The sequence below is a fragment of the Monodon monoceros genome, unplaced genomic scaffold (genome assembly GCF_005190385.1).
Source record: "Monodon monoceros isolate NGI ecotype Baffin Bay Population unplaced genomic scaffold, NGI_Narwhal_1 Super_Scaffold_19, whole genome shotgun sequence".
Classification (NCBI taxonomy): Eukaryota; Metazoa; Chordata; class Mammalia; order Artiodactyla; family Monodontidae; genus Monodon; species Monodon monoceros.
Window position 1 is genome coordinate 75,293,746 of NW_021703775.1, and position 25,060 is coordinate 75,318,805.

General features: G+C 38.0%; 1 protein-coding gene across 2 annotated transcripts in view; it reads left to right on the forward strand.

The window, feature by feature from the left end:
- SMC6 (structural maintenance of chromosomes 6) overlaps positions 1–25,060 on the forward strand; it is a 73,485-nt gene that overhangs the window by 1,667 nt on the left and 46,758 nt on the right. Inside the window, exons 2-8 of one of the 2 annotated variants that reach the window (XM_029232158.1) lie at positions 6,872–7,014; positions 9,859–9,976; positions 12,006–12,111; positions 17,347–17,483; positions 18,131–18,192; positions 22,064–22,144; positions 23,366–23,467. In XM_029232158.1, the coding sequence (XP_029087991.1) occupies positions 6,877–7,014; positions 9,859–9,976; positions 12,006–12,111; positions 17,347–17,483; positions 18,131–18,192; positions 22,064–22,144; positions 23,366–23,467 (744 nt within the window). In that variant the 5' untranslated portion in view covers positions 6,872–6,876. Of the gene's footprint in view, positions 1–6,819; positions 7,015–9,858; positions 9,977–12,005; positions 12,112–17,346; positions 17,484–18,130; positions 18,193–22,063; positions 22,145–23,365; positions 23,468–25,060 lie in introns of those variants that run through there. The other variant, XM_029232157.1, reaches the window with a different exon arrangement.

Here is a 25,060-nt window from a genome sequence, read left to right on the forward strand (position 1 = left end):
CGTACTTTGCTTACTTTCAGGAATTAATAAATAACTCAAAATTTTACCACAATAGTATGCATTATATTTAAGGCATAATTAAATGTCACAGTTTTATATATACACACACACACACACACACACACACACACAAGTCCAGATGACTGAGGGTCAAGTGTAGATACTTACATTAATGTTAGTGTTTTGGATTCACCAGTTAATGAGATACATCTTTCTCACTAAACATAGTTTCCCTGGTGACCAAATTCAGAACACTTCCTGTGGCTTTCTTAGCTCCACTCCCAAATCTGCCTCTACTGCAGAGTATATTTTATTGCCTACTGGCCTCTCTATTTCAGGAGCACTTAAAACTCAGTGTTTTCAAACAACATAAATGTATTATTTATCCTCCTTCCTTTCCAAACCTGCTCAGTCTACTGATAATGGCATTTAGTATTAAGAGTAAAGGTTGTTTCTGAAAATTAAACACAAGGTAAAATTCTATAAAGCAAGCCCAAGTTTTAATTGGCTTGAATAAGTAATATTAGAGGGACATATCACATTAGAATCCTTTATGTAGTTTTATACATTAACAAAGGATGGACAAGAAGATGAACAGATTAATATCCAATTTCACTGCCTATAAATAGTGAAACTTGGTTAAACTCAGTTCATACCACGAGGAACCTGGACGTTAAAGAGGTTTGACTTTGGGTTTTGACAACCTGGGTTTGGATCTAGCTCTGCTAAGTTATAGCTACAAAGTCTGAGTATCTTTTAATTGAGCCTCAATATCCCCTTTTGTAAAATAAGGACAATACTTAGAAGGATGTTGAGGATTAAAGGAAAGGTTTGTACCTCTTAATCCCCTTCACGTATTTCATCCCCGACCCCTCCCTCTGGCAGCTATACATTTGTTCTCTGTATCTGTGAGTCTGTTTTCGTTTTGTTTTGTTTCTTTTGTTTTTTAGATTCCACATATAAGTGAGATCATACGGGTATTTGTCTTCCTCTGTCTGACTTATTTCATTTAGCATAATACCCTGTAGATTCACCCATTTTGTTGCAAATGGCAAGATTTCATTTTTAATGGTTGTGTAATATTCCATTGTGTGTGTATGTGTGTATCACACCTTTATCCATTTATCTGTTGATGGACACTTAGGTTCCTTCCATATCTTGCCTGTTGTAAATAATGCTGCAGTGAACATTGATGTGCATGCCACTGCTTTTGTTCAGCACCCCTTATCCTTTAGAGACTGGTCTCTTTTGCCCCTATTCTTACTCTCTCTGTTTCGTTTGTCTTCTATATTGAGGTCACAGGGATTTTTTTAAAACACACATCTGAGTGTTCACATTTTATTATCTGAAGTGCTGTGCTTAGTACTTCCTAGTTTTGCTCGTCTGGAATTGTTTGATGGATGGCCTAATGAGTTTTTTCACTTATTTGTATTATTTATTATCTATTGCATCTCACATTACTTCATGATATATTCCAAGTAGTGTGCTTAATTAATTCAGTACATTAAAAATGAGGTGATACAATGCAGAATGAATTTGTCTGTGGTGGTGGGAGAAGTGGAATTGGGAATGAGGTAAACAGTCCATGGCAGATTCAGAAGCAGCAGCAGTTTGCCTTTTTTGAAACCATTGTTTTCTATTAATAATTCCAGTTCTGTTATGACTCTTCTCACTGCTGTTAACCCCTACTTTGATATGAATGGGAAGTGTGAATCACTACATACTCACAATAAATTTGAAAATTTAGAAATTTATAGTCCTTTGTTAAAATACTTTTGGTCTCTATCAAATTTCCTATGTACATGCTTGCTGTAATTAACCCTTGGTGATTGATTTTTCTTCTTGAACTTTTTTTTTTTATTGAGAATCTGCATATTTGTTACTATTCCTGCTCTGATGGAGTTTGCTTTCTGCGAGGGGGAAATGATATGTCCCTTAATTTTAATTTTTTTATTGTAAATAAACAAATATTAAAGACCATGAAGAGCTTTACGGATATATTGAAAATCCCAGAGGAGTTTTTTTTTCTATTTTTATATATTGCAGGATATTAAAAGTATTTTTCTTTGCATCTGTTTATATGTCTCTTTAGCCTATTAGAAACAATTTTACTATTGTAACCTAAAATTAACTCTCAAGACATTCATGTGTGTTTTTAAAAATCCATTATCATTAAATTACAAAGTGATTCCTATATCCTTCAGTGTCTGTTAGATGCAAGTTACCATGGCAACCTAACAGCAAACTGCAAATCCCAGGCTAAGCACAGCAAATAAAAAACATCATTGTCATGTAGCACACTGTCTTCCGTCTTGTATAGAATCTCACATTCGTTGTGAGGGGCTAATCACATTTACCTTCATGCCCCTTGCTCCCCCCAATTTTACCTGAAAAACTACCATTTTCTAATGGTAAAATACTAAAATCAGTCAGCTGATGTGTCTGCTAACTGCAAGATCGTGTGTTAAGCATTAATAAAAACAGTGTCTAAAAGGGCATTTAATGTTGGGAAAACCAAAAAGTAATGTGTCTTCTTTGCTCTTCTATAATAAATAAATTACTGTAATTGAGAAAGGAATAGAGGTATGGGTGGGAAAGAAGGAAGTGTTGGGAAAATAATAGCCTGGTGGTATTCTAGGGAACTTAAATTAGCAACAAGCTGAAACTAATATACATTAATTCTTGCTATTAAATAATTTGAGAATTGTTTGATTTTCAAGTTCTGACTTGTGTAAGAGATTCAAAATAAACATTATTTGTAAAAAAGATGGTGAATATTATATAATTGTGACTGTAACACTAGTACTGTCTCAAAAGGCATTTGTTAAATGTCCTTCTTTGGATGTTAACTAATATACCTTTTAAGTGGTATTTGATTTATCACGATAAATTAGGTTCCTTATTGCCTTCAGGATAGGATAAAGTCCCACGTTTTTTAATGTTGTTTACAACAGTTCTTCTCAGACTTTAATGTGCTTGTGAGTCACCCGAGACCTTGTTAAAATGAAGCTTCAGATTCAGTTGGTTTAAATTGAGGCCTGAGATTCTGGATATCTAATATGTTCCTCGGAGATGTAGATGGCTGCTTGATGGTCCTTGGACCACATTTTGAATATCAAGTCTACCAGTCATTCTATGGCTGGCTTCTTCTCTGCTGCCCTAACTTTATTACTGGTAGCTATACCTTGTCATTTATGGCACTGTGTCATGGACATGCTTATAGTATCCCCTACAGTAGCAGTTTGCCAAGTGTGGTCCAGGGATCCATGAGACTCTTTCAAAGGGTCGACAAGATCAAAATTGTTTTCATAATTATTGTAATATGTTATTTCCCTTTTTCATGTTCATTCACTTGTGACTGTACAATGGAGTTTTCCAGAGGTTACAGACATGTGATGATGCCATCGCTCTGGCGACTGATAGAATGTGTACTTGTGTGTTGCTTGTTTTAAAAGTTTTTCAATTTTAATTTATAATATGGTAAATATTGATAGATTTAAACAAAAGCTCTTTGAGGTCCTTGGTACTTTTTAAGACATCACAACCTTTGAGAACTGCTGCCCTATGGTTTTTTTAGGCCATGGACACAAAGACTCACATCTAAAACTTTACCAGAGCTCTTTCCATAGTTTACGGTGGCTGTTCGGCTAGGGTTGGAGTTTCAGCCCGCCACGTGGACACTGCAGTGGGGTGGCCTCCTCACCTTTCCGGGCAGTGGTAAAAGGCCTCCTCTGACACCATCCAAGGGGGAATGGGAGTAAGTAGCATCCTGTTACCCCCTATTGGGGGTGGACATCTAAGTTCTCCACCTGATGCCATCATCATGGCTCCCTACTTGGCCTACACAGCCTTCTCTGAAACTAGCTTCACCAGGGTGGAAGTCCAGGCTACCCACTTGGCCTTTGCTGGTGTTGGGGGGGAAGAGGAAGGGCCAACAGTTCTTTTAGTGATATTTGACTGGAGTAGAGTGATTATTGTCTAAAAGTTTCCTGTCTTGTTAGGCTCCCCTTTTCCTGCTCCTTTGTCTAGAGTGAGCAAGCTTTCATTAGGCTTTTTTTTTTTTTTTTTTGCGGTACGCGGGCCTCTCACCCCTGTAGACTCTCCCGTTGCGGAGCACAGGCTCCGGACGCGCAGGCTCAGCGGCCATGGCTCACGGGACCAGCCGCTCCGCGGCATGTGGGATCTTCCCGGACCAGGGCACAAACCCGTGTCCCCTGCATCGGCAGGCGGACTCTCAACTGCTGCACCACCAGGGAAGCCCTCATTAGGCATTTTTGTTTTTCCCCTGCACCTGTTGGTGTTTCCCCTGTTGCTGGCTTCTCCAAGTTCGGGATAGTTGAGGCAAAACAAAAACTCAGGGAACTACCACGATGTCATTCCTTGGGTCACGTGGTTCCTAGCCAATCTGCCTCCTTCTTCAGAGTCGTCTTATGTTTGTTTTATAGTATATATTTTTCAAGGATTTTAGTTTTACTAAGCAGGGGGAATAGGGAAAATTACATCTATTCCATCTTCCTGGAAGTGGAAGTCTCTGATTGCTTTTATTAACTTGCACTTTGAGATAAAGAATTTGAGACTAAACTCCAGCCCCACTGCATATCTCTTATATTTGGTTGTATAAAAATATATGAATAAACATTAAAATATTTTCATTAAAGAAAAACTAGGTTTGAAAAACGCAAATAACTACTTTTGGGAGAAAAAAGTTTAAATTTAATTAAATAGAATTGATGTGAAAGGAGTCATGACCACAGTTGAGGATTTTACAAAACAAGGTAATTTTGTGTAGTAAATTTGAAGCTTTAAATTATCAGTGTTCTGGAAAATAAAATTATAGCAAACTTGTTCTAGGAAGATATAATGAACCTGTAATAACCAGTGTACAAAAAAGGAATTGAAATGATTTCATAAAATTAAAATAGTCTCCAATATCTAATAGCTTTAAGCTTAGTTTCTTACTTTCAAAAAACATTTCAATGTCATGCCAGAGTGGTGATTTCAGAGCATTAAAAAGATGGGGGAGGGTGGGCTTCCCTGGTGGCGCAGTGCTTGAGAGTTAAGAATCCGCCTGCCAATGCAGAGGACACGGATTTGAGCCCTGGTCCCGGAAGATTCCACATGCCGTGGAGCAACTAAGCCCGTGCGCCACAACTACTAATCCTGTGCTGTAGAGCCCACAAGCCACAACTACTGAGCCTGTGCTCTAGAGCCCACAAGCCATAACTACTGAGCCCGCATGCCACAACTACTGAAGCCTGCATGCCTAGAGCACATGCTCCGCACAAGAGAAGCCACCACAATGAGAAGCCCACGCACCGCAATGGGCAGTAGCCCCTGTTCACCCGCGCGCAGCAATGAAGACCCAATGCAGCCAAAAATAAATAAATAAAAATAAATATATTAAAAAAAAAAACGATAGGGAAACTACCCAGTTCACTTAATGAAGCATGCATTGTCACAATAAAACCTGTCAAAGATAGTTCCCCAAAGCAGTTCCAACACAGTACATATAGATATTTGATGTTTCTGCAAAATTGGTTCTGTCAGTGTAACTTAAGAAAGCAGTGGATAAAAATTAAATACTGTACGAATGTCTGTCTCGCCCGCCCTCCTCTCACATCTCTGCTCTAGGGTCCCGGGTCCCTGTTCTCCGTCTACTTCATGCCATCTTTGTAACACCGCTCCACTAGCCCCCCAGCCTCCCCACACACACACCCTTCAGCTTGGCTGTCTTGCCCTGCAGGTACATCAGCAAGTGGAGCTTTCCTCTCTTCTACTGAGAACTGACTTGAATCTTTCAATCCAAATGCATGAGAGAGAAAATCTCATTTAACCCACTGCTGCCATGTACCTGGTACAAACAGGGCTGCTATAGTATAGCACTAGGGGCACCTAAATGGGTTGAGAGTAGAGCTATTTTTCATATTCTTACATCTTAGAAATTTTTTATTACCTATGCTGTGGATTTTTCTTTCCAATTATTCAGCAAACAGCTATTGGGTACCTATCATTTTAGATCTCTAAGTGAATTTTTAAGAGAAAAATGAAAGCAACATTTGGAGTAGTCAACCATTTAATTTCAATCAAAGACCATCAGCTTTGACTTGAGGTGCAGCATTTATATGTTTAGAAAATCTTGATGATGTTCATTTTCTAGGTATAAATTTTATAGTATATCAGTAAAAAACAAAAAAACAGACAATCAGCATGGGCTCTTTCTTTGGAGAAGAGTTAAGGGACACTATTGATGCTAGGCAACACTGCTCCAAATATGCTTCTTTGGGAAAATAATTAAAATTAGTTTTATGTGGTTCACTATTTATAAGTTATAAAAATTGGATGATTGCTCTGGAATCATTTCAGAGGCATTATGCCATCTCTATCAATAGATCCGCAGTTTCACAAATAAGATCTTTTACCTTTTGTGAGCTTAGGAGTTAAAAAACACTTAGGTAGGCCCATATGAGTAAAAACCTTGGTCATGAATCATTCTGAAGTAAAATCAGCTAGTGTAGCAAATGCAGATTTTTTTTTTAACAAAAATTTATTATCTTATACTTCTGTAGGTTAGAAGTCTGACATGTCTGCCTGGGCGAAAATCAAGGGAACAGTAGGACTGCATTCGTTTCTGGAGGTTCTTGACTTATCTGTGTCCTGGCCTTTCCAGCCTCTAGTGACCACCTTCATTTTTTGGCTCACGGCCCCCTCCCTCCATGCAGATGACAGTTCTAATTTTTTAAAGTAAAAATGAATGGATATAGTACTAAAACTTAAGCTTGTCTGTCTTATTTTGTTTAGTTTTTTAAGGTATATGGAACAATCTTATGGATGCTATACATGATTTTCTTCATTGTCCCTAATATTTGTTTAGACCTGATGGCCAAAAGAAAGGAAGGAAATTTCTTCTCTCCTGGAAATGCCAAAAGACCAAGACAAGAAGAGCTGGATGATTTTGATAAAGATGGTGACGAAGATGAATGTACAGTTTCTTTCACTAATGGTACCTCTACTTTGGTGAGTGCAAAATTACAATATTATGTTTTTTGATTTGCATGTTTCTCATGTCTGGTTTATATGTCATATTCTTAATTCAGTATCAGGAGCTGGGTCCCTGCAGAGGAAAAGTAATATGAATTTTAAAAAGCTGAGATAAAATCATCTCACTAATTTTGAAGTTTATGTTAATGATTAAAAAAAATTAGTAGAGAAAACAATGAAACAAGGAGCTGGTATCAATAAAATTGACAAACCTCTACTAAGATTGACAAAGGGGAGAAAAGAGAGAAGACACAAATTACTAATATCAGGAATGAAACAGAGGATATGACCACAGACTCTGCAAACATCAGAAGGATAATAAGGGAATACTGTTAACAACTCTATACACATAGATTCACAGCTTAGAAAGAGTGGACCAGTTCCTCGAAAAGCACAAACTACCACAATTCATTCAATATGAAATAGATCATTTTAATCACTCTGTAACTATAAAGGAAATTTAATTCATCATTTAAAAACTCCCCAAAAAGATATCTTCAGTTCCAGTCGGTTTGATTGGAGAATTGTACCAAATGTTCAGGTTCAGGTTCGGGTTAGCATTCAGGAACAATTCTTAGACTTAACATCAAATGTACAAACCATTAAATGAAAAATTGATAAATTGGACCTCATCAAAATTAAAAACTTTTCTTCTGCAAAAGACCCTGTTATAAGGATGGAAAGTCAAGCCAGGAGAATATTTGCAAATCACATATCCAACAAAGTTCTAATATCTTGTTTGTATAAAGAACTCTCAAAATTCAGCAGTAAAAAGCAAATAATCCAATTTGAGAATGAGCAGAAGACATAAAGAGACATTTCACTGAAGAGGATATACAGATGCAAATAAGCACATGACATGATATTCAGCATAATTTTTCATCAGGGAGATGCAAATTAAGACTACAATGAGATATCACTGCATACCCATCAGAATGGCTAAAATTTTTTGAAAAGTGACAACACCAGGCTTCCCTGGTGGCGCAGTGGTTGGGAGTCCGCCTGCCGATGCAGGGGACGCGGGTTCGTGCCCCGGTCCGGGAGGATCCCACATGCCGCGGAGCGGCTGGGCCCGTGAGCCATGGCCGCTGAGCCTGCGCATCCGGAGCCTGTGCTCCGCAACGGGAGAGGCCACAACAGTGAGAGGCCCACGTACCGCAAAAAAAAAAAAAAAAAAAAAGAAAAGTGACAACACCATGTGCTGGTAAGGATGCAGACACTGGATCATTCAGTGGTGGGAATGTAAAATGATACAGTCACTCTGGGAAATAGTTTGGCAGTTTCTCTAAGAAATTTCACATGCAACTATATCATATAAGCCAGCATCTGTCACAGAGAAAAGAAGATTTATCTTCACACAAAAATCTATACATGAATGTCCATAGCAGCTTTATTCGTAATAGCCCAAAACTGACAATCCAGATGTCACACAATGAGTGAGTAGTTAGGCGTGCTGAGGTACATCTGTACCCTGAGATACTACTTAGCAACAGAAAGCAGTGAAGTACTGATACAGGCAAAAATGGATAGTTATGCTGAGCGAAAAAAAAGCCAATCTCAAAAGCTTACATTCTGTGTGATCCCACTAATATAACATCTTGAAATGACAGTGTTTCAGAAATGGGGAACAGATAATTGGGCCAGGTGTTAAGGAGGGGGTGGATTGGGTGGGATGTGCATGGGGCTCTAAAAGGACAACGTGAAGGATACTTGTGATGGAAATCTTCTGTACCGTCACTGTATCAATATGAGAATGCTAGTCGTGATATTGTACTGTAGTTTTCGAGGTGTAACCTTGGGCAGGAACTGGGTAAAGGATTCACAGGATCTCTCTGTATTATTTCTTACAACTGCATCTGAGTCTTCAGTTAGATCAAAATAAAACATATTTTTAAAAAGTCTTCAACCACGATTTTCAGTATTCTACTCATACAAGGATGTAAATGTTTTCTGCTTTTTAATAAGCTGGTGTCTAGTAGAAGAGAGCCAGGGATTTTTTAAATAAATGACTAAAAAGGCTGGAGACGTTAAGTGTTCTTTAAAAAAATTTGGAAGGTTTGGTAAAATATGTTTGATTTATTTTCGTATTTTTAACTACGAAGTCTGACCACTCTGTGCTGAACTTTTGTTTGAAACGTTTATAAACCTTCTCTAATTTAATTATGACATATATTCACAATATGAGAATTATAATTACATACCCTCCCCTCAGTGGGGGACATTTAGCAGTGTCTGAATATATTTTTGGTTGTCACAACTAGGGTGGGGGGAGAGTGCTACTGGCATCTGGTGGGTAGCAACTAGGGATGCTGTTTAACATCCCACAATGCACAAGACAGCCTCTCTCCAACAAAAAATGATCTGACTCAAATGTTGGTATTGTCCGTATTAAGAAACCTTGATACACTTATTAGACCCTATAAGGACTTTAGAATGAGTGGTTAATCATATAAGGTCTCCATTTAATATCATTTACTCATTGACTAAAGTTAACATTTAAAATTATACTTTCTGGGCTTCCCTGGTGGCATAGTGGTTGAGAGTCCACCTGCCGTTGCAGGGGACATGGGTTCGTGCCCCAGTCCGGGAAGATCCCACATGCCGTGAAGCGGCTGGGCCCCTGAGCCTGCGCGTCCGAGCCTGTGCTCTGCAGTGGGAGAGGCCACAACAGTGAGAGGCCCGCATACCGCAAAAAAAACCCCACTATACTTTCTGTAACATTTTTCATTGGTAGCACTGCTAATCTTTCTCTTCTAGCAAATGATTGGTTGATTGTAGTGAATGAATTTGATTGTTTTCTCTCGTTTTTTAAATTAATAGACAGCAGCAGAAGTTGGAATCATTGAGAGTATTCAGCTCAGAAACTTCATGTGTCATTCGATGCTTGGACCCTTTAAATTTGGTTCTAATGTCAACTTTGTTGTTGGCAATAATGGAAGTAAGTGCTTTTGCCCTCCTTCTTATTTGACTTTGAACAGTACATTGAGATCAGAATGCATTAACTTTTTAAAATAGGTGACTACTAGTGCTGATAAATCTAAGGTTTAGACCTCTGATTTGTGGTCATGAATTTTTTCAGTATTGCCTGCCAGTCTGCACTTTAAGAAATGAGTTAACTTTAGGCTCATTATGCAACAGGGATAAACATTTCCTGCTTATTCTTCTGAATCTATGTACCTTGGAATTCATACCACAGAAGAGTAGGCAAGCTATCCTCATTGCAACTGAGGCAGGCCTGTGTCTTATATCTATTAAATGTTGTAAGAGCATGAATAAAGTGTCTTGGGAATCCAAACTTGAAAGAAACTAATTCTTGTGGTTGTGGCCAATGAAAGCTTTAAGAAGAGGTGGTATTTGTGGTGGTACTTGAATAAAAATGAAAGATTCTTTAGATCTTACTGGGGAAGAAGAAGCTGAGATGTTCCAGGCAAAGATTGCTTATCACCAAAGGTTGGGAGGGGTAGAAGCAGATGTATATGGAGAGAGGTGAACAACCTCATAGGGTTTTATCATATCATACATGGTAGGGAGGGGCAGAAGCATACACTGGAGAATCAGTTGTAGGTAATGTTGTTGAGGATATTGACTGCCGTGATAAATATTTGGGGATTTCGTTCACAAGTCAGTGGGGAAGCAGTTAAAGTTTTAGAGTATAGAGGTGACACGGTGAAGATTTGTGAAACAAACTGGCCACATTGTAGAGAGTAGATTAGAAGGGGGAAGACATAGGAGTTAGACCAGTTAGGTAGCTTTTGTAGTAGACCCCCGCCGGATGTGAGGTGTTGGCTGCTTGACTGAGCCAGTACAGAGGGAGAGGAGCTTGCCAGGGTCCACGACTGGTGGCCGTGCTAGAACATGAAACTAGTACAGGTAGCTCCACAGTCTGTTTAGTTGTTGTTCTTTGTTTTCCCTACTCTATTCGGTCAAGAGGAAAGTATTTTCAGAAGGAGGGGATAGACAAAGGAACCAGAGCTATGGGGAGGTCAAACAGGACAAGAAGTAAAAGCAGACTGGTGGGTTGGTTCTGCGGTTAGATCTTCACTCCTGAAACAGCGAAGTTATTAATATAATGCGAGTGGTGGAGGCAGTGAATTTGGAAATGAAGAAAAAGGAGAGAGGTAGGATAGGGACTTGAAAGGCATTCCAGGAACTGAACTGGGCTAACCAGCGTGTACTTTGGTTAATTTGGAGTATTTTGTGGAAGATGATGAGCTGATAAGAGTTGATGAATTTGGTTGATTGTGGAGTTGAGAAAATGGTTACCATGATTGTTAAAGATTTTGGAATTTTAGCTTGTGTGATATTTTATGTCTGTTAGGGTAAAAAGAAGTATACTCTTCAAATAGCTAGCAAGTGAATAATATTCAAATTAGGAATAATAATTGTCAAAATATTATGTAAAAACATTGTCTATATGACTGATAATTTTTTCATATTTAAGCTCATTCATTCAATAAATATGTGAGTGCCTATTATGGGCTAATATTGGAGATAAAGCAAATGAATAAAAAACAACAGTCCTGTCCCTCTGGAGCTTGCATTCAAGGTTAAAAATAGTTTCTGGCTTCTGAGAATTTATGGAAAAAGTAAATTTTAATTAAAGTAGGATGTAAGAAAAATTAGATGAGTTAAATGTATATGGGTAATTAGAAAGATAAATTCATTTAATAGGCTGAAGGGCCAAGATGACACAATGAGAGTTTTAGGTTGGAAAGGTATCAACCATTTTTTCCATTTCCTTATTAGTGGCAAAGATTTGATTCCTGAAATGTACTGATTTTTTTCTAATAGCAGCAGCTAAATATTTCATGATATGTACAACTTTTTGTTTGTTTTCGGCACTGGAAGAAAATTATAATTGAAGTATAATGCTTTATTTCAGAAATTTTTTTACATCAAATTGTAGGAGTCAGACTTCTCTTTTCTCCCTCTAATGAATGTGATTTCTTCAACACCTGTTTCTTTAGGTGGGAAGAGTGCAGTACTCACAGCTCTTATAGTTGGTCTTGGTGGAAAAGCAGTTGCTACTAACCGAGGATCTTCTTTGAAAGGTTTTGTGAAAGATGGACAGAAGTAAGTGTTTGTTTTCTACGTGTATTTTTCAGTTCTTTAATAAGAAGCAGCTTCTTTAGAATCCCAATTCATGTAGACATGGTAGGAAATGAATTGGCTTCCCGGAACTGGAGCACTGATATCATATCTTTTCATTCCTTTCTCTTGCCCCCTGTTGCCAGCATAGCCCACTGTTGCCTGTTCACCTCTCCCGACAGAATGCTTGTGTCAGTTAGTGCCATGTGCCTGCCCATTGACACTCGTTTCTGTTACCTTTCTGGAAGAACGAGCAGTGATAAATCTGCGTACTTCTGTTTACAGGAATATTTATAAATATTGGACTTTGCTGGCTCTTGACCCAAACTCAGCTTCAGCAAGTCCACGTCGCTATGATGTGGGCTAAGGCAGAGTTAGTGACCAGCCAAGGTGTCCCTAAACAGAATTGCTGCCTCCAGCTCTAAGAATTTCAAAAACGTATTCCATCTGTCTCTTTATATCCTTTACTCAGGGGGTTCACCAGTGAGCTTGACTTGAGGACCACAGTCTCGAGTCTCTTTGGGGTCCATCTTGACCCTTGGTGAATGGTCATATAACAACCCTCTGTGGCTTTACATTTATATTTCTTTCTGTTATAGTTTGCCATCACCTAACTATATATTAATTGCTCAGTTTGCATCATCATAGACTCGTGACCCTTTGCCCATTAGGAAACTGTCTTCAGGCTGATTTCCTTGTTCTTTTTAATTCTGCCTCAGAAACCTCTGAGGGATCCTCGTGTCTCCTAACAACTGCACGTCCCAGGCTCCGTCATACCAGCTCCCAGAGTCAGGCTGCTCCTGCTGCCCATTCATTCCTCTTTCACACGCCCAGTGCCCAGAACTTCTGGAACTTTGATAATTAACAGTGATACCTTTTTTTTTTTCCTTCATGTAACAGACTTTCCTCCTGCTCAGTGTTGTATCTACTTAACTTCCCCCATTTTCCATTTTATTTCTAAAAAATAGAACGCGGACGGGATGTGAGTCAGGATTGCGTGTTTTTTATGTATCTCTCAGAAACCTTGGGAATCTTAACCCTAAGCCAGGGTTCCAAGTTGACACAGGAGAAGGGAAGAAAAGACACAGAAAAATTCATTTTCTGTGCTGTATGGCCTTGAAAAAGAACCGTTTAGTAACAATTCTCCAGCTTATTTTCTGTCTCTCCTTATCTTACTTGGGCGCCAGCGCAGCAAGGTCTTCTCTTCCACAGTCTCCAAACAAAATTATGGCTGAAGTCAAAAATTAGTATTTTTAACACTTTTAAGGCACTGGTCTCAACTCTGCTTCAATTCATTATACTGAACTCTACATTTCTTAGTTGTCCAAATAGTTACCTAGTCTGCCTAGCTAGATAACACATTGATCTTTCAAATAGAAGCCTCAGGAAGAAATTTTTTTTTCTGCACCATTAAGGGGTTTATGTCTCAATTAAAGATTTTAAATGTTTTTTCCATATGGGAAGTAGCTGGATGAAAGCAGAAACTTCTTTCTGAGATGTGTCCTTGGAATACCATTAAAAAAAGAAAGAAAAATAAAGGCTAGCTTACACAAATCACCAACTTTGAAGGACACAGCTGCCTGTAGATAGGAACATTAAAATATTTTAAACAGAGTTAATAACAGTTAAAACCTTTAACCTGAGCTCAGCCTCCTTTTTACTGACCTCGTCTAAAAAAATAGCTAAAATGAGCTTTTCCAAACCCATTACTATTCCTCTTGTCCTCCCTTTCCTCATTTAAAACATTTGGTATCTATAAAATTTCTCTTCTTTTATAGTCTCTGATTCTGTCATCACTTTTTTACCGAATCAGCTCATCGAGCTTTTCGGTTCTATTCTGCACCTAAAATCTATGAGGCTATCCCGTTCTTCCTGAGGAACGTCTTTCAGTCTGGCAGAAGTTTGAGGTGGTCCTCAGGACTCTGTCCCTCCCGCACATCTGAAACATTACACTCTCCATCTGTGACGCCTGGGCTCCGGGCTACCTTTGTAGAGGGTTTCAACTCCTCCATTAGAGACGCTTGCCGAATATGGTTAGGAGAAACCGGACGACTGTGCCTGGAGGCTCTTTACTTGGCGCTCCAGCCTCTGATTATCCACTGAGGCTTTGCAGTGAGTGGTACAGGGACAGTGATGGAATTCTCCAGTGACCAAGGTCCCAGACCCCTAGCTGTTCAGGTTCTTCAACAGGTTCATTTACTGTTCCCTCCTCGGCCTTCCTAATCCTATCGTGGCGGCACTGGGCTCTTTGCTGCAGGCCTGTTTCTGACGTCAGCTGTGGCATTGGGAGTGGGTTATGGGGGGACAAAAGCTCCTGCTGTACGTTCCCGACTTATTAGTCAAGGTTACAGAACTTACTGCAGATGAGCTGGCCACGCAGACAAGGAACAGATGCCTCCTATTTTTACATGACTTTTTCCCTGTTCCTTGTTCCTCGTGCCCATCAGTGCCTGATGCTACCAGTCATCTCTGTGCAGATAGGTTCTCCTGGAGCTAAGAAAGAAGCCACACCCTTATGGTGGCACCGCTTGTGTGTGTTGTCGTTCTGAAGGAACTCTTGGTGACAGTCTCTCTTCTCACTAAAGGGTCTCTTTATTTACAGACACTGGGCTCTATGGCTGTTGACCCCAATTCAGCAGCAGTCACATTAGTAGGTGGGGAGACAGCAGTTAGTCTCAGCTCAGTTAGCCCTGTCTCCTTGTACAGGTTTTTTGAGAAGTTGTTGTGAGGTTTTTTTCGTAAGCTTTAATTTTTTTGAATAACTTGCCTTTCTTATATTTACTAAATTCATATGGCAGTAGGATACCAGTGCCTCCAAAGCTCTCACAATACTAAAGATAGCTTTCAAATGCAAGGAGTAGCTAGGAAGGAAAATAACAAAGTAGATGTTTGCTAATCAAGGGAGATGTCACTTTATTTTTAAAATGTTTTCATGAGGTACATTCACTTAATACTAGGTAATCATACTAGTTAATGCAATAAATATTGTTTGCTCCATGTTGTAGGCCAGCTACCCTTCCCCTATCATATACTTTAGTTAATAGTTTTCAACCTTGGCTGTTCATTAGAATCAACCCAGAAAGCTTTCAAAAATCTCATTGATTACAACTTTTCAGGAGCATATCTGTCTTAAATAGGTATTTCTGTTTAAAAACACCCCCCCACCCCAAACTACTCAGGGTAGCTTTAGAAGAAGAGATTTATCATAAAGATGTCTTGGAAACTTCAGTGAGGCAGCGTAATTGGATCTCATGCGTGACCAGAACTGAGAGACTCAGAACCAAAGATCTTCGGTCTCTAGGTCTTTCTTTTCTGTGTCTCTGGCTTTCTTTGTGTCTTTTGTCTCCAGGCCTCTGTCTCCCTTCCTTCCTTAGCCGGGTGTGTGCTGCAGCTCTGCCGCCACACCACCTCCCTGCCGCTCCTCAGTGGCTGCACTTCTGTGCTGTGCCCTCCTCCCTCCCTCTCCTGTGACAGGTATGCAGGTGTGTGAATGTGTTTCCCTCTCACTGCCTCTGGAGCGTGTGTGCTCTTTCTTATTCTTCAGGTCTTTGGTACTCTGTGTCTTCGTGGGCAGGCGTTTATGTCCTACTGTCTTGGTGTGTGGGGCTGCGCATGGAAGGAAGTGCTCTTGAGTTCTCTGTGTCTCTGATTCACAGCCAGTATCTGTGATTATGTGTCTCTGCCAGTCTGTCCAGGTGGTTTCCCAAGAGCTTATCTGCTGTGTGTTTCTGCTTCTCTCTGTCATCTCTGCAGGCTTTATACTTGTTCATCAGAATATAATGCCCCAAATTGGTTTCTCTAGTCCCAGAGGCCTCAGAACTTTGTATCTCCAAGGAATCACCACCCTTCCACTTGATGTGTCTTGATTTGAGTTTGTTTTAAAAACTTGTGGTTTTGAAATAATTTTAGATTTACATAAGTATTGCAAAGATAGTACAGTTTCCTTACAGCCTTTACCTAGTTTCCCTTAATGTTGTCATCTTAAACAACTGAGGTACTTTTCGCAGAGCTACGCGGTTAACACCGGTACAATATTATTCACTAAATTACAGACCTTACTTGGATTTTACTAGTTTTTCTTAATTTGAATTTTTAAAGAAGGGAATGTGGCACAGTTAGCATTCACTTTCTATATTTAACCCAATCTGTGTAGGGAGGGATGGGGGCTGATAATGGCTGCTAAGCCATCTTTCTATGAGGGCACTTGCACAGAAGTACGGGGGCGCAAGAGCTGAGCACCCTTCAGGGTGTCTACCAAGTGTAAGTTTACAGTGAAATTCATCTTGAGTATTTTTACCTACATTTCCTGCAAATAGGAATAATTTTGGGGTATGATTACTCCAAATTGATGAAAACAAGTTTATTCTGTTAAATATATCATTTAATTACCAGTTAAAGCAATTTTGCATTAAAGGACTTTAGCATTTTTGGTAGATATTTATATTAACCAGAGAAAGTATTATCTGCTTTTATGTTTAAGGAAATTATAAGTATGTATTTATTAATGCCCTTCATTAATTTTTTAAAAATTTTTCTACAAAGTCTTATTTGTACAGAAGTTAGAGTAGAAAAATAAAGATGAATTCTCCCCCCCCATAATATGTTAAAATATACATGGCTATAAATACTTCAGACGTCTTTAAAACTTTAAAAATGTTTATTTTGTAATACCAATAAAACTTTTAAGAAGCTTTGAGATTTAGTTTACATCTCTTGATATCAAATACTTAAGCATTTTTTTTATTGCCAAGTAGTAGAAGAATTCAAGTTGTTTCCCTTGATTCTGATTTTCTTAGAAAATATATAACTTCACTTTAATTCTTACTGCATCTTTCTTAGAGGCCTGCTGTCAGGATGATGCTTTATTATATAATTTAGCATAGTCAGGCAGTGTAATATTGATTATACATAGCGGTTGGGAAAATGTGTAACTTATCTACATGATGTGAAACAACCAAAACTTAAATGGATTTTGTGCAAATGTATTTCTGTTATGGATAAAATAGTCAATTATTTTTTATAAAGTTTCTCTTCTTCTCAACTTTGTTCCTTGGTATCTTTAACATTATTCTGTAGTAGCCTGTCAGCCATCAACTGTTGGCATAAAGCTGCTTTTCAAATGAATTAGCCAAATTTCTTGGAGGTTTTTAAAATTATGGTAACCTAGTGTTATAATTGCCCTGTACCTTCATGTGACTTAGCTTAACCTTATTGCTTTAGCTCAGCAGATATCTCAATAACATTAAGGAACAGAGGGGATGATGCCTATAGAGCCAGTGTGTACGGTGACTCTATAATTGTGCAACAGCACATCAGCATGGATGGAAGTCGATCTTATAAACTGAAAAGTGAAACAGGTTTGCTATGAATTTCTCTTTATTTCATATAAAGTATTAGTAAACATCCAGTTAAAAAGAGTTAAGTGATTGTGCTGGTATCATTGAGAGGACACTTCTCATCTCTTGAAACTGCTTTCTTGCAAGAGGATTGGTTGGTTGCATGTATGTATACACACACTTATATATCCGTACATAGTTGTTTTACCGCAGGGCATTCTACAGCAAAAGCATGATTAGCAGAATTTGGGTCTGTTTGAAACAGGCTGTGATGTCATTTTGATCTCACTTGTAGACTTCTTTTCACCCCCATAGTTTCTGTCACATGTGGAAAGAGAAAGTTAGCCGAAAGTAGAAAAAGACATAAAGGAAGAGGAGGTGGGTGTGGAGAGTTACTTAAAGAGACAGATGAGAAGGAAAAGGAAATGTTTAGCTATAGGAAGAAGAGAAGTACCTGCCACTGCATTTGTGTGCTTCTGCCTCCTGCGTACTTGTGTCATAACAAGTGTGTCACCCCAGTTCATTCAGATGTGTGTATGTGCAGTGGTACCTTTCTTGATGACATCAGGAAAACTAGTTAACATTTATGTTTATAAATAATTGCTCATTTTTAAAAACGTATTATTGCCCTAGAAACAGTCTGGTCATCTTGTGTTTCTCATAACTAGGCGCCTTGGTTTCCACTAGGAAAGAAGAACTGATTGGAATTCTTGATCATTTTAACATACAGGTAATTGCTAAATTTGTGTTTCAGATTAATAAATACGACTGGTTACTTTTTTGTGTGGTTTCATTTGTGGTGTGGAAAGAATTTAAATGGCCTCATATAAGTAAATTGACCACAGGACAAATATATTTAACTATGGTTAGTGAAGTTCCTTAAGGCTTCCTAGTTCAACAGGAACCTTCAATATATAATATAACATCTTTAATTTGACAGAACACACAAGAATATCTTGTCTATACTAGTATGTGCCAAAAGTTATGTTAATCAAATTTATGTTATAAAGTTTCTTTGCTTTCTGCTGTCCAAGTCAGAATAGCATCATAGTTTCCTAAACTCAGTTGCTAAATTTTTGTAGAAAGGAAGTTTATTCTAGCCATATAAAGAAAGCATTTCTTTATGTATTTTGGAGTTATTTCATTATACCTATAGGAGACAAGACTTGATTCCATTCTGCTAAGATACTTTGACTGAATAATTGGAAATGGGGCTCATATAGTCCTATAACATTAGCACTGGAGTTGTCTTTGGAGGTCATGTAATCTGGACCCTTTATTTTGTAGGTGAGAAACTGGGAGCCAGCAAAAGTAAACTTGCACTTACAGTTGTCTAGGCATGGGTACTGGTTGAGCCTGCCTTGGGATCCAGACATCCCTGTTCCATTCTAATGCTCTATCCATTGTATCACCCTGCCTTATTCCAGAATTAAGAACACCAAGAGTAGTCACCAAGGAAAAAGAATAATTATGAGTATGGGTCTCTTTCCCAGTTTGGTTTAGAACAGGTTGTCCAGAAAAACTTTGTGTAATGGTACAAATATTCTGTATTATGGTGTCCGATGGGGTGGCCACTAGCTACTTGAGCACCTGAAATGTGTGACTGAGAAATCAAATGTTTTATTGTATTTTACGTAAGTGTCAAATGCTGCATGTGGCTAGTAGCTTGCATATTGGGCAGCACAGGTTCAGAAAAATAATTAGTAAAATCTGGAGAAAAGCAGATACAGCAAATAAATTTGAGACTAGAACACAGGTCAATTTGTTAAGCAAAATCAGGAAAACCAAAAGTTAGAGTGTATGCTCTTGCACTGCTGGTGGGAATGTGAATTGGTTCAGCCACTATGGAGAACAGTATGGAGGTTCCTTAAAAAACTACAAATAGAACTACCATATGACCCAGCAATCCCACTACTGGGCATATACCCTGAGAAAACCAAAATTCAAAAAGAGTCATGTACCAAAATGTTCGTTGCAGCTCTATTTACAATAGCCCGGAGATGGAAACAACCTAAGTGCCCATCATCGGATGAATGGATAAAGAAGATGTGGCACATATATACAATGGAATATTACTCAGCCATAAAAAGAAACTAAATTGAGCTATTTGTAATGAGGTGGATAGACTTAGAGTCTGTCATACAGAGTGAAGTAAGTCAGAAAGAAAAAGACAAATACCGTATGCTAACACATATATATGGAATTTAAGAAAAAAAAATGTCATGAAGAACCTAGGGGTAAGACAGGAATAAAGATGCAGACCTACTGGAGAACGGACTTGAGGATATGGGGAGGGGGAAGGGTGAGCTGTGACAGGGCGAGAGAGAGCCATGGACATATACACACTAACAAACGTAGTAAGGTAGATAGCTAGTGGGAAGCAGCCGCATGGCACAGGGATATTGGCTCGGTGCTTTGTGACAGCCTGGAGGGGTGGGAGGGAGGGAGACGCAAGAGGGAAGACATATGGGAACATATGTATATGTATAACTGATTCACTTTGTTATAAAGCAGAAACTAACACACCATTGTAAAGCAATTATACCCCAATAAAGATGTTTTAAAAAAAAAAGTTAGAGTGTATGGATTCACAGGTGTTGGGAAAGTCTCGAAGGGCATCCAGTGTAGTATCACACTGCATGCTTACCCTGTGCGCAGTCTCCACCAGATGTTCCTTCAGCGGGTACTTGAGTGGGTAGTAGTGGGGAAATGACGTCTGCCTGAGGCTGCTGATTCCATCTGTAGGTGGCTGTGTTTATTAGAAAGTTGTTGTTAATGGGAAAAGTTGAATAAAGTCAGTTTCTCTAAGCTCCCACTTCCTTGGGGAATATAAAATATGTTTCTTTTCTTTTGAAATATTTGAAGATTGTTATCATAACTCCATTAGTCCTCTTGTACAATTCGGTTAACTAAAGATTCAAGTTCATTGATCAAAATATGAAAGGTCTAGAGTTACACTTACTGAGTAACCACTAACCACATGTGATGGATATTGAGCCCTCAAAATGTGGGTAGTCCAGATGGAGGTGTGCTCTAGCATGAAGTACACACTGGAGGTTGAAGACTTAATGCAAAGGAATAACTCAGTTTTCGTACTGATTACATGTTAAAGTGATAATATTTTAGATATATTAGATTAAAAATATACTAAAATTAATTTCACCTGTCTCTTTCTATCTTTTTAATGTAGCTACTAGAAAACTTAATTATATGTGTGGTTTGCATTATATTTCCATTGGACAGTGCTGGCCTAGAATTACCAGGAGGAAGGAGAGTGTTAGTCTTTAAGTACCTGATTATATTTGTCCCCTGTGCCTCTTCTTACTTTTTCTCTGAAGTTTACCTGTGTGCGCTTGCCTTTTGCTTACTCCAGGGTCTTGATGGGTAAAGCTGCCAGATTTCTAAATAATCTCTGGAGTAGTATAGATACGAGGAACCCCATTTCAGAGGCTGTAGAAAAAAGAATATGAACTTTGGTGAAGCTGTTAATCCAAAGCTGGTGATAAAATGTCTGTCATTAAAGCTAGTGCATTAGGTCTTAGTTTTAAGAAGTCAGATACTGTGTGAAATTAAGATACCACACAGACCTTGTTAAAAAAAATACGTGGCAATCAGCATCTGGTCTGAGAAAAAGGTGATATGTAGAGGTTTCTTTATAACTACATAAATGTTTTTTATCATCTTAGAAGATAAGACCCAAAATCCTGCTTAACAGAAAGGTTTTCACCAGTGGTATACTAAATAAAGTACAATCAGTATTTTACAGATGGTAAATGAAGGAGTTAAGCACTTTTTCCTTTATAGTGGTCCTTCATGTTCTATACCTTATAAACAAGATTATTTTCTAACATATAAATTACTTTGTTATTAACACCAAAGATAAAAATGAGAAATGAACTTGAATCTTTTTGAAACAAGTTGAATTTAAAAAAATTTTTTTTCAACTCCACTTTGAACTGTTATTATATTGTTATTTTAACTGTACTTTAATTTGTTAGCCAGAGGTAGTTTAATTCAAGTAATGGCTTATTTAAAATGACTTCTCCTTCAAAAGATAGAAGTGATCCCAGTGTTTCCATTTGTTTTACAGTATCCTCATGAAGAAATGACAGGGTATAGGAACTGTGAAGAACTGCTGTACAAAAAATAAACAATACTCGTCATTATAGTTCTGATTAGAAGTGACTGAGTTGGACTTCTTGTGTTTAGTTGGAGGAAATAACTAACTTGCCTGCGGCTACATAGGAAGTTCAGACAGAGCCAACTAAGAACCCAAGTCAGCTGACTCTCATGCTAGAGCTCTTCCAGCTCTGTGGTCTGATGATTAACCAGTAGCGTAGGAGTGGTACTCTACAAACAGTAAAAGGAATGAAAACTTGCTAAAAAAACACACTTCTTTAGAAAGTTCTTGTGCTTGTGCCCTCATGTAATGGCAGAATATTTAATTTTGGCTGTAGTACTGATATTTATTTTAATATAATGAAATTTTGAAATATTTTCTCTCTCTTAGGTCACTTGTAATGGATATTTTAGTTCATTTCTCTTTAAGGAACTAAAATGAAATATTTAAAGATAATCATTTCTTTGTTTGTTTGTTTCAGGTAGATAATCCAGTTTCTGTCTTAACGCAAGAGATGAGCAAGCAGTTCTTGCAGTCTAAAAATGAGGGAGACAAATACAAAGTAAGATGCACCAAAGTAAACATAAACCTAACCAAAAAGAATACATTTATAGATTAGGCATCTATACTGAACATTAATCTTGGTCACATAGTAAATATCGAGGATTTTTTTAAGCCACTATTTAGAGTAATATTGTAGGACTAATTTAGGAACTTGTTAAGTAAGATGGAAGTATAATTTTCTTGGTAAATCCTTGCTTTAACTTCTTTGCTTTTAATTCTGAAAGAGAATGAATTCTAAAATATATCTTTATGGAAATACAAGGGAATGATTGCCCAAACATACATAATAACTTTTAAACGTTAGATTATTTTAAACATTTTAAAAATTAATTAATTTATATATTTATTTTTGGCTGCGTTGGGTCTTCGTTGCTGCACGCGGGCTTTCTCTAGTTGCGGCGAGTGAGGGGCTACTCTTTGTTGTGGTGCGCGGGCTTCTCATCGCGGTGGCTTCTCTTGTTGCAGAGCACGGGCTCTAGGCGCGTGGGCTTCAGTATTTCTGGCACGCGGGCTCAGTACTTGTGGCTCGCGGGCTCTAGAGCACAGGCTCAGTACTTGTGGCATGCGGGCGTAGTTGCTCTGTGGCATGTGGGATCTTCCCGGACCAGGGCTCGAACCCGTGTTCCCTGCATTGGCAGGCGTATTCTTAACCACTGTGCCACCAGGGAAGCCCCTATTTAAAACTTTTTAAAAAGCCAACAAAATATATGACTACTACTACAGCTCACAGTGTGACTTTTGAATGGGTTTTGGTACTCCCTATGCTAAAAAATTATGATGCATTAAGATCAAGGATACTGGGACATCCCTGGTGGCACAGTGGTTAAGAATCCGCCTGCCAATGCAGGGGATATGGGTTCGAGCCCTGGTCCGGGAAGATCCCACATGCCGCGGAGCAACTAAGCCCGCGCACCACAACTACTGAGCCCGCATGCCAGAACCACTGAAGTCCGTGTGCCTAGAGCCCATGCTCTGCAACAAGAGAAGCCACCATAATGAGAAACCTGCACACTGCAATGAAGAGTAGCCCCTGCTCTCCACAATTAGAGAAAGTCCGCGTGCAGCAACGGAGACCCAATGTACTGACTTGCTTAAGTATGTTTTTAATGTCTTTTTACATAAGTGGTCTAAAAGTTTTTAGAGAACAAATTCTTCTTTTTTTCATAGTCCCGTGGAAGTTTACCAACTCCTAATTGTGTTTTTCTTGTTGTTGATATAGTTCTTTATGAAAGCAACCCAACTGGAACAAATGAAGGAAGATTATTCATACATCATGGAAACCAAAGAAAGAACAAAGGAGCAGATAAATCAAGGAGAAGAGGTTTGTAAACACTTAATGCAATTATTTTAGAGATCAGTCAAATTCCTATAGTACTTATCAGGTAAATGGTATTGTAAAATTATATACCTACATATCTATATATGTATATCTATATAAAACTAGTAACATTTTTATAGTACTCTATCAACTATAACAAGTGTGATTTTTTACATTCAGGGTATTTATTAGCCTTTACTTTTTTGTTTTATAATAATGGGTATGTCCATGTCTTAATTCTTCTATGAGGCTATAAAGTAGAGGACAGGGTAGTATCTAACATACTTATCCCTTAGTTCCACAATAAGATATCACTGATTCCCACTCGGAAGTAGTTTAAAAACTATATTTCTTTTGATGGGAAAATAAGCACAAGCCTCAAGTTGGTATTAAACATAATATGCATTTATCATTATATACAATAGATAACTCTTTCATTACACTGGTAAAATGTTAACATTCTTTAAGCACTGATAGCTTGGTAGCAGCTGTCACATCAGTATTCACCAGCTTGGCAGCCATGTGAACGTGCTTGAATTTGAAATCACTCAAGCCAATGTGACTTTTTTACTTAGGTTTGTTTTTACATCTGCTATAGTTTGTTCTTGTACTTTCTTCTTCTGATTCTTGAAGAGCAAACCTTTGTTTGATAATCAGAGATCTCAGAGTTATAAGGCTTTATGTTTCAGCTGTTCATCCAGTACATTAAGTCCCACCAATTTTTGTATGATTCTGTATCTTTTTCTTTTGTCCCTTAATCAGTTTTATACAGTCAGTTGCTTTCAGCAACTTTTTAGCATGTTCTTTTGAGATAGAATTGTATTAATGATTGACCCAAGTCAACTTTATTAGATGTTGCACTGACCTTTTTACTTCAAGTTTTTGAGGCATACATATTTAAAATTGGGTTTATAGTTATATGGTTCATTAAGTGAAAACTGAAAAAGCAAAGATGAGTATATTTATTTTTATTCCCCACATTATTTCTTCAAACCTGGGGTATGTGATAGTGTGCAAGGATGTACTATAAACCACAGAATTGCTGATGGAGTATCAGTGTTATTGGAATGTCAATGTTATTATTGGGGAAAGGAAATATTGTATATTCAAGCAAATGTACATAGTATATATTAACATCTATTATTTTAAAAACAATAAATCAGGACTTTGAAGAAATTTGTTTGCTTCAGACAGCTTGGTGTTTAAATACCCACTTTCTTCATGGTATACTTTGTCATAAGCAATTGAAGATACTTTGTTTATGAAGTTTAAGAAGCGCATCCCTATATCATGTATCACAGTTGCTTATGCATAATATGCACTTAATAGGAAATTTTTTCCTAATTAATTAAATGCACTATATTCTCAAAATAAGCTCTGGATTTGAATAGTTTAATCTTTAAGAAGTAGAATGTGACCTAACACAACATTGTAAATCAACAGTACTTCAATAAAAATTTAAAAAACAAACAAAAAAACCCCAAGCCAACGAAAAAGGATACAGTGGGAGATACAAATGAAAAAGTCAAAAAAAAGAAATAGAATGTGAAGATTAGAAACTGGAAGTCATTCAGCCATCAAATATTAAGTTCCTGC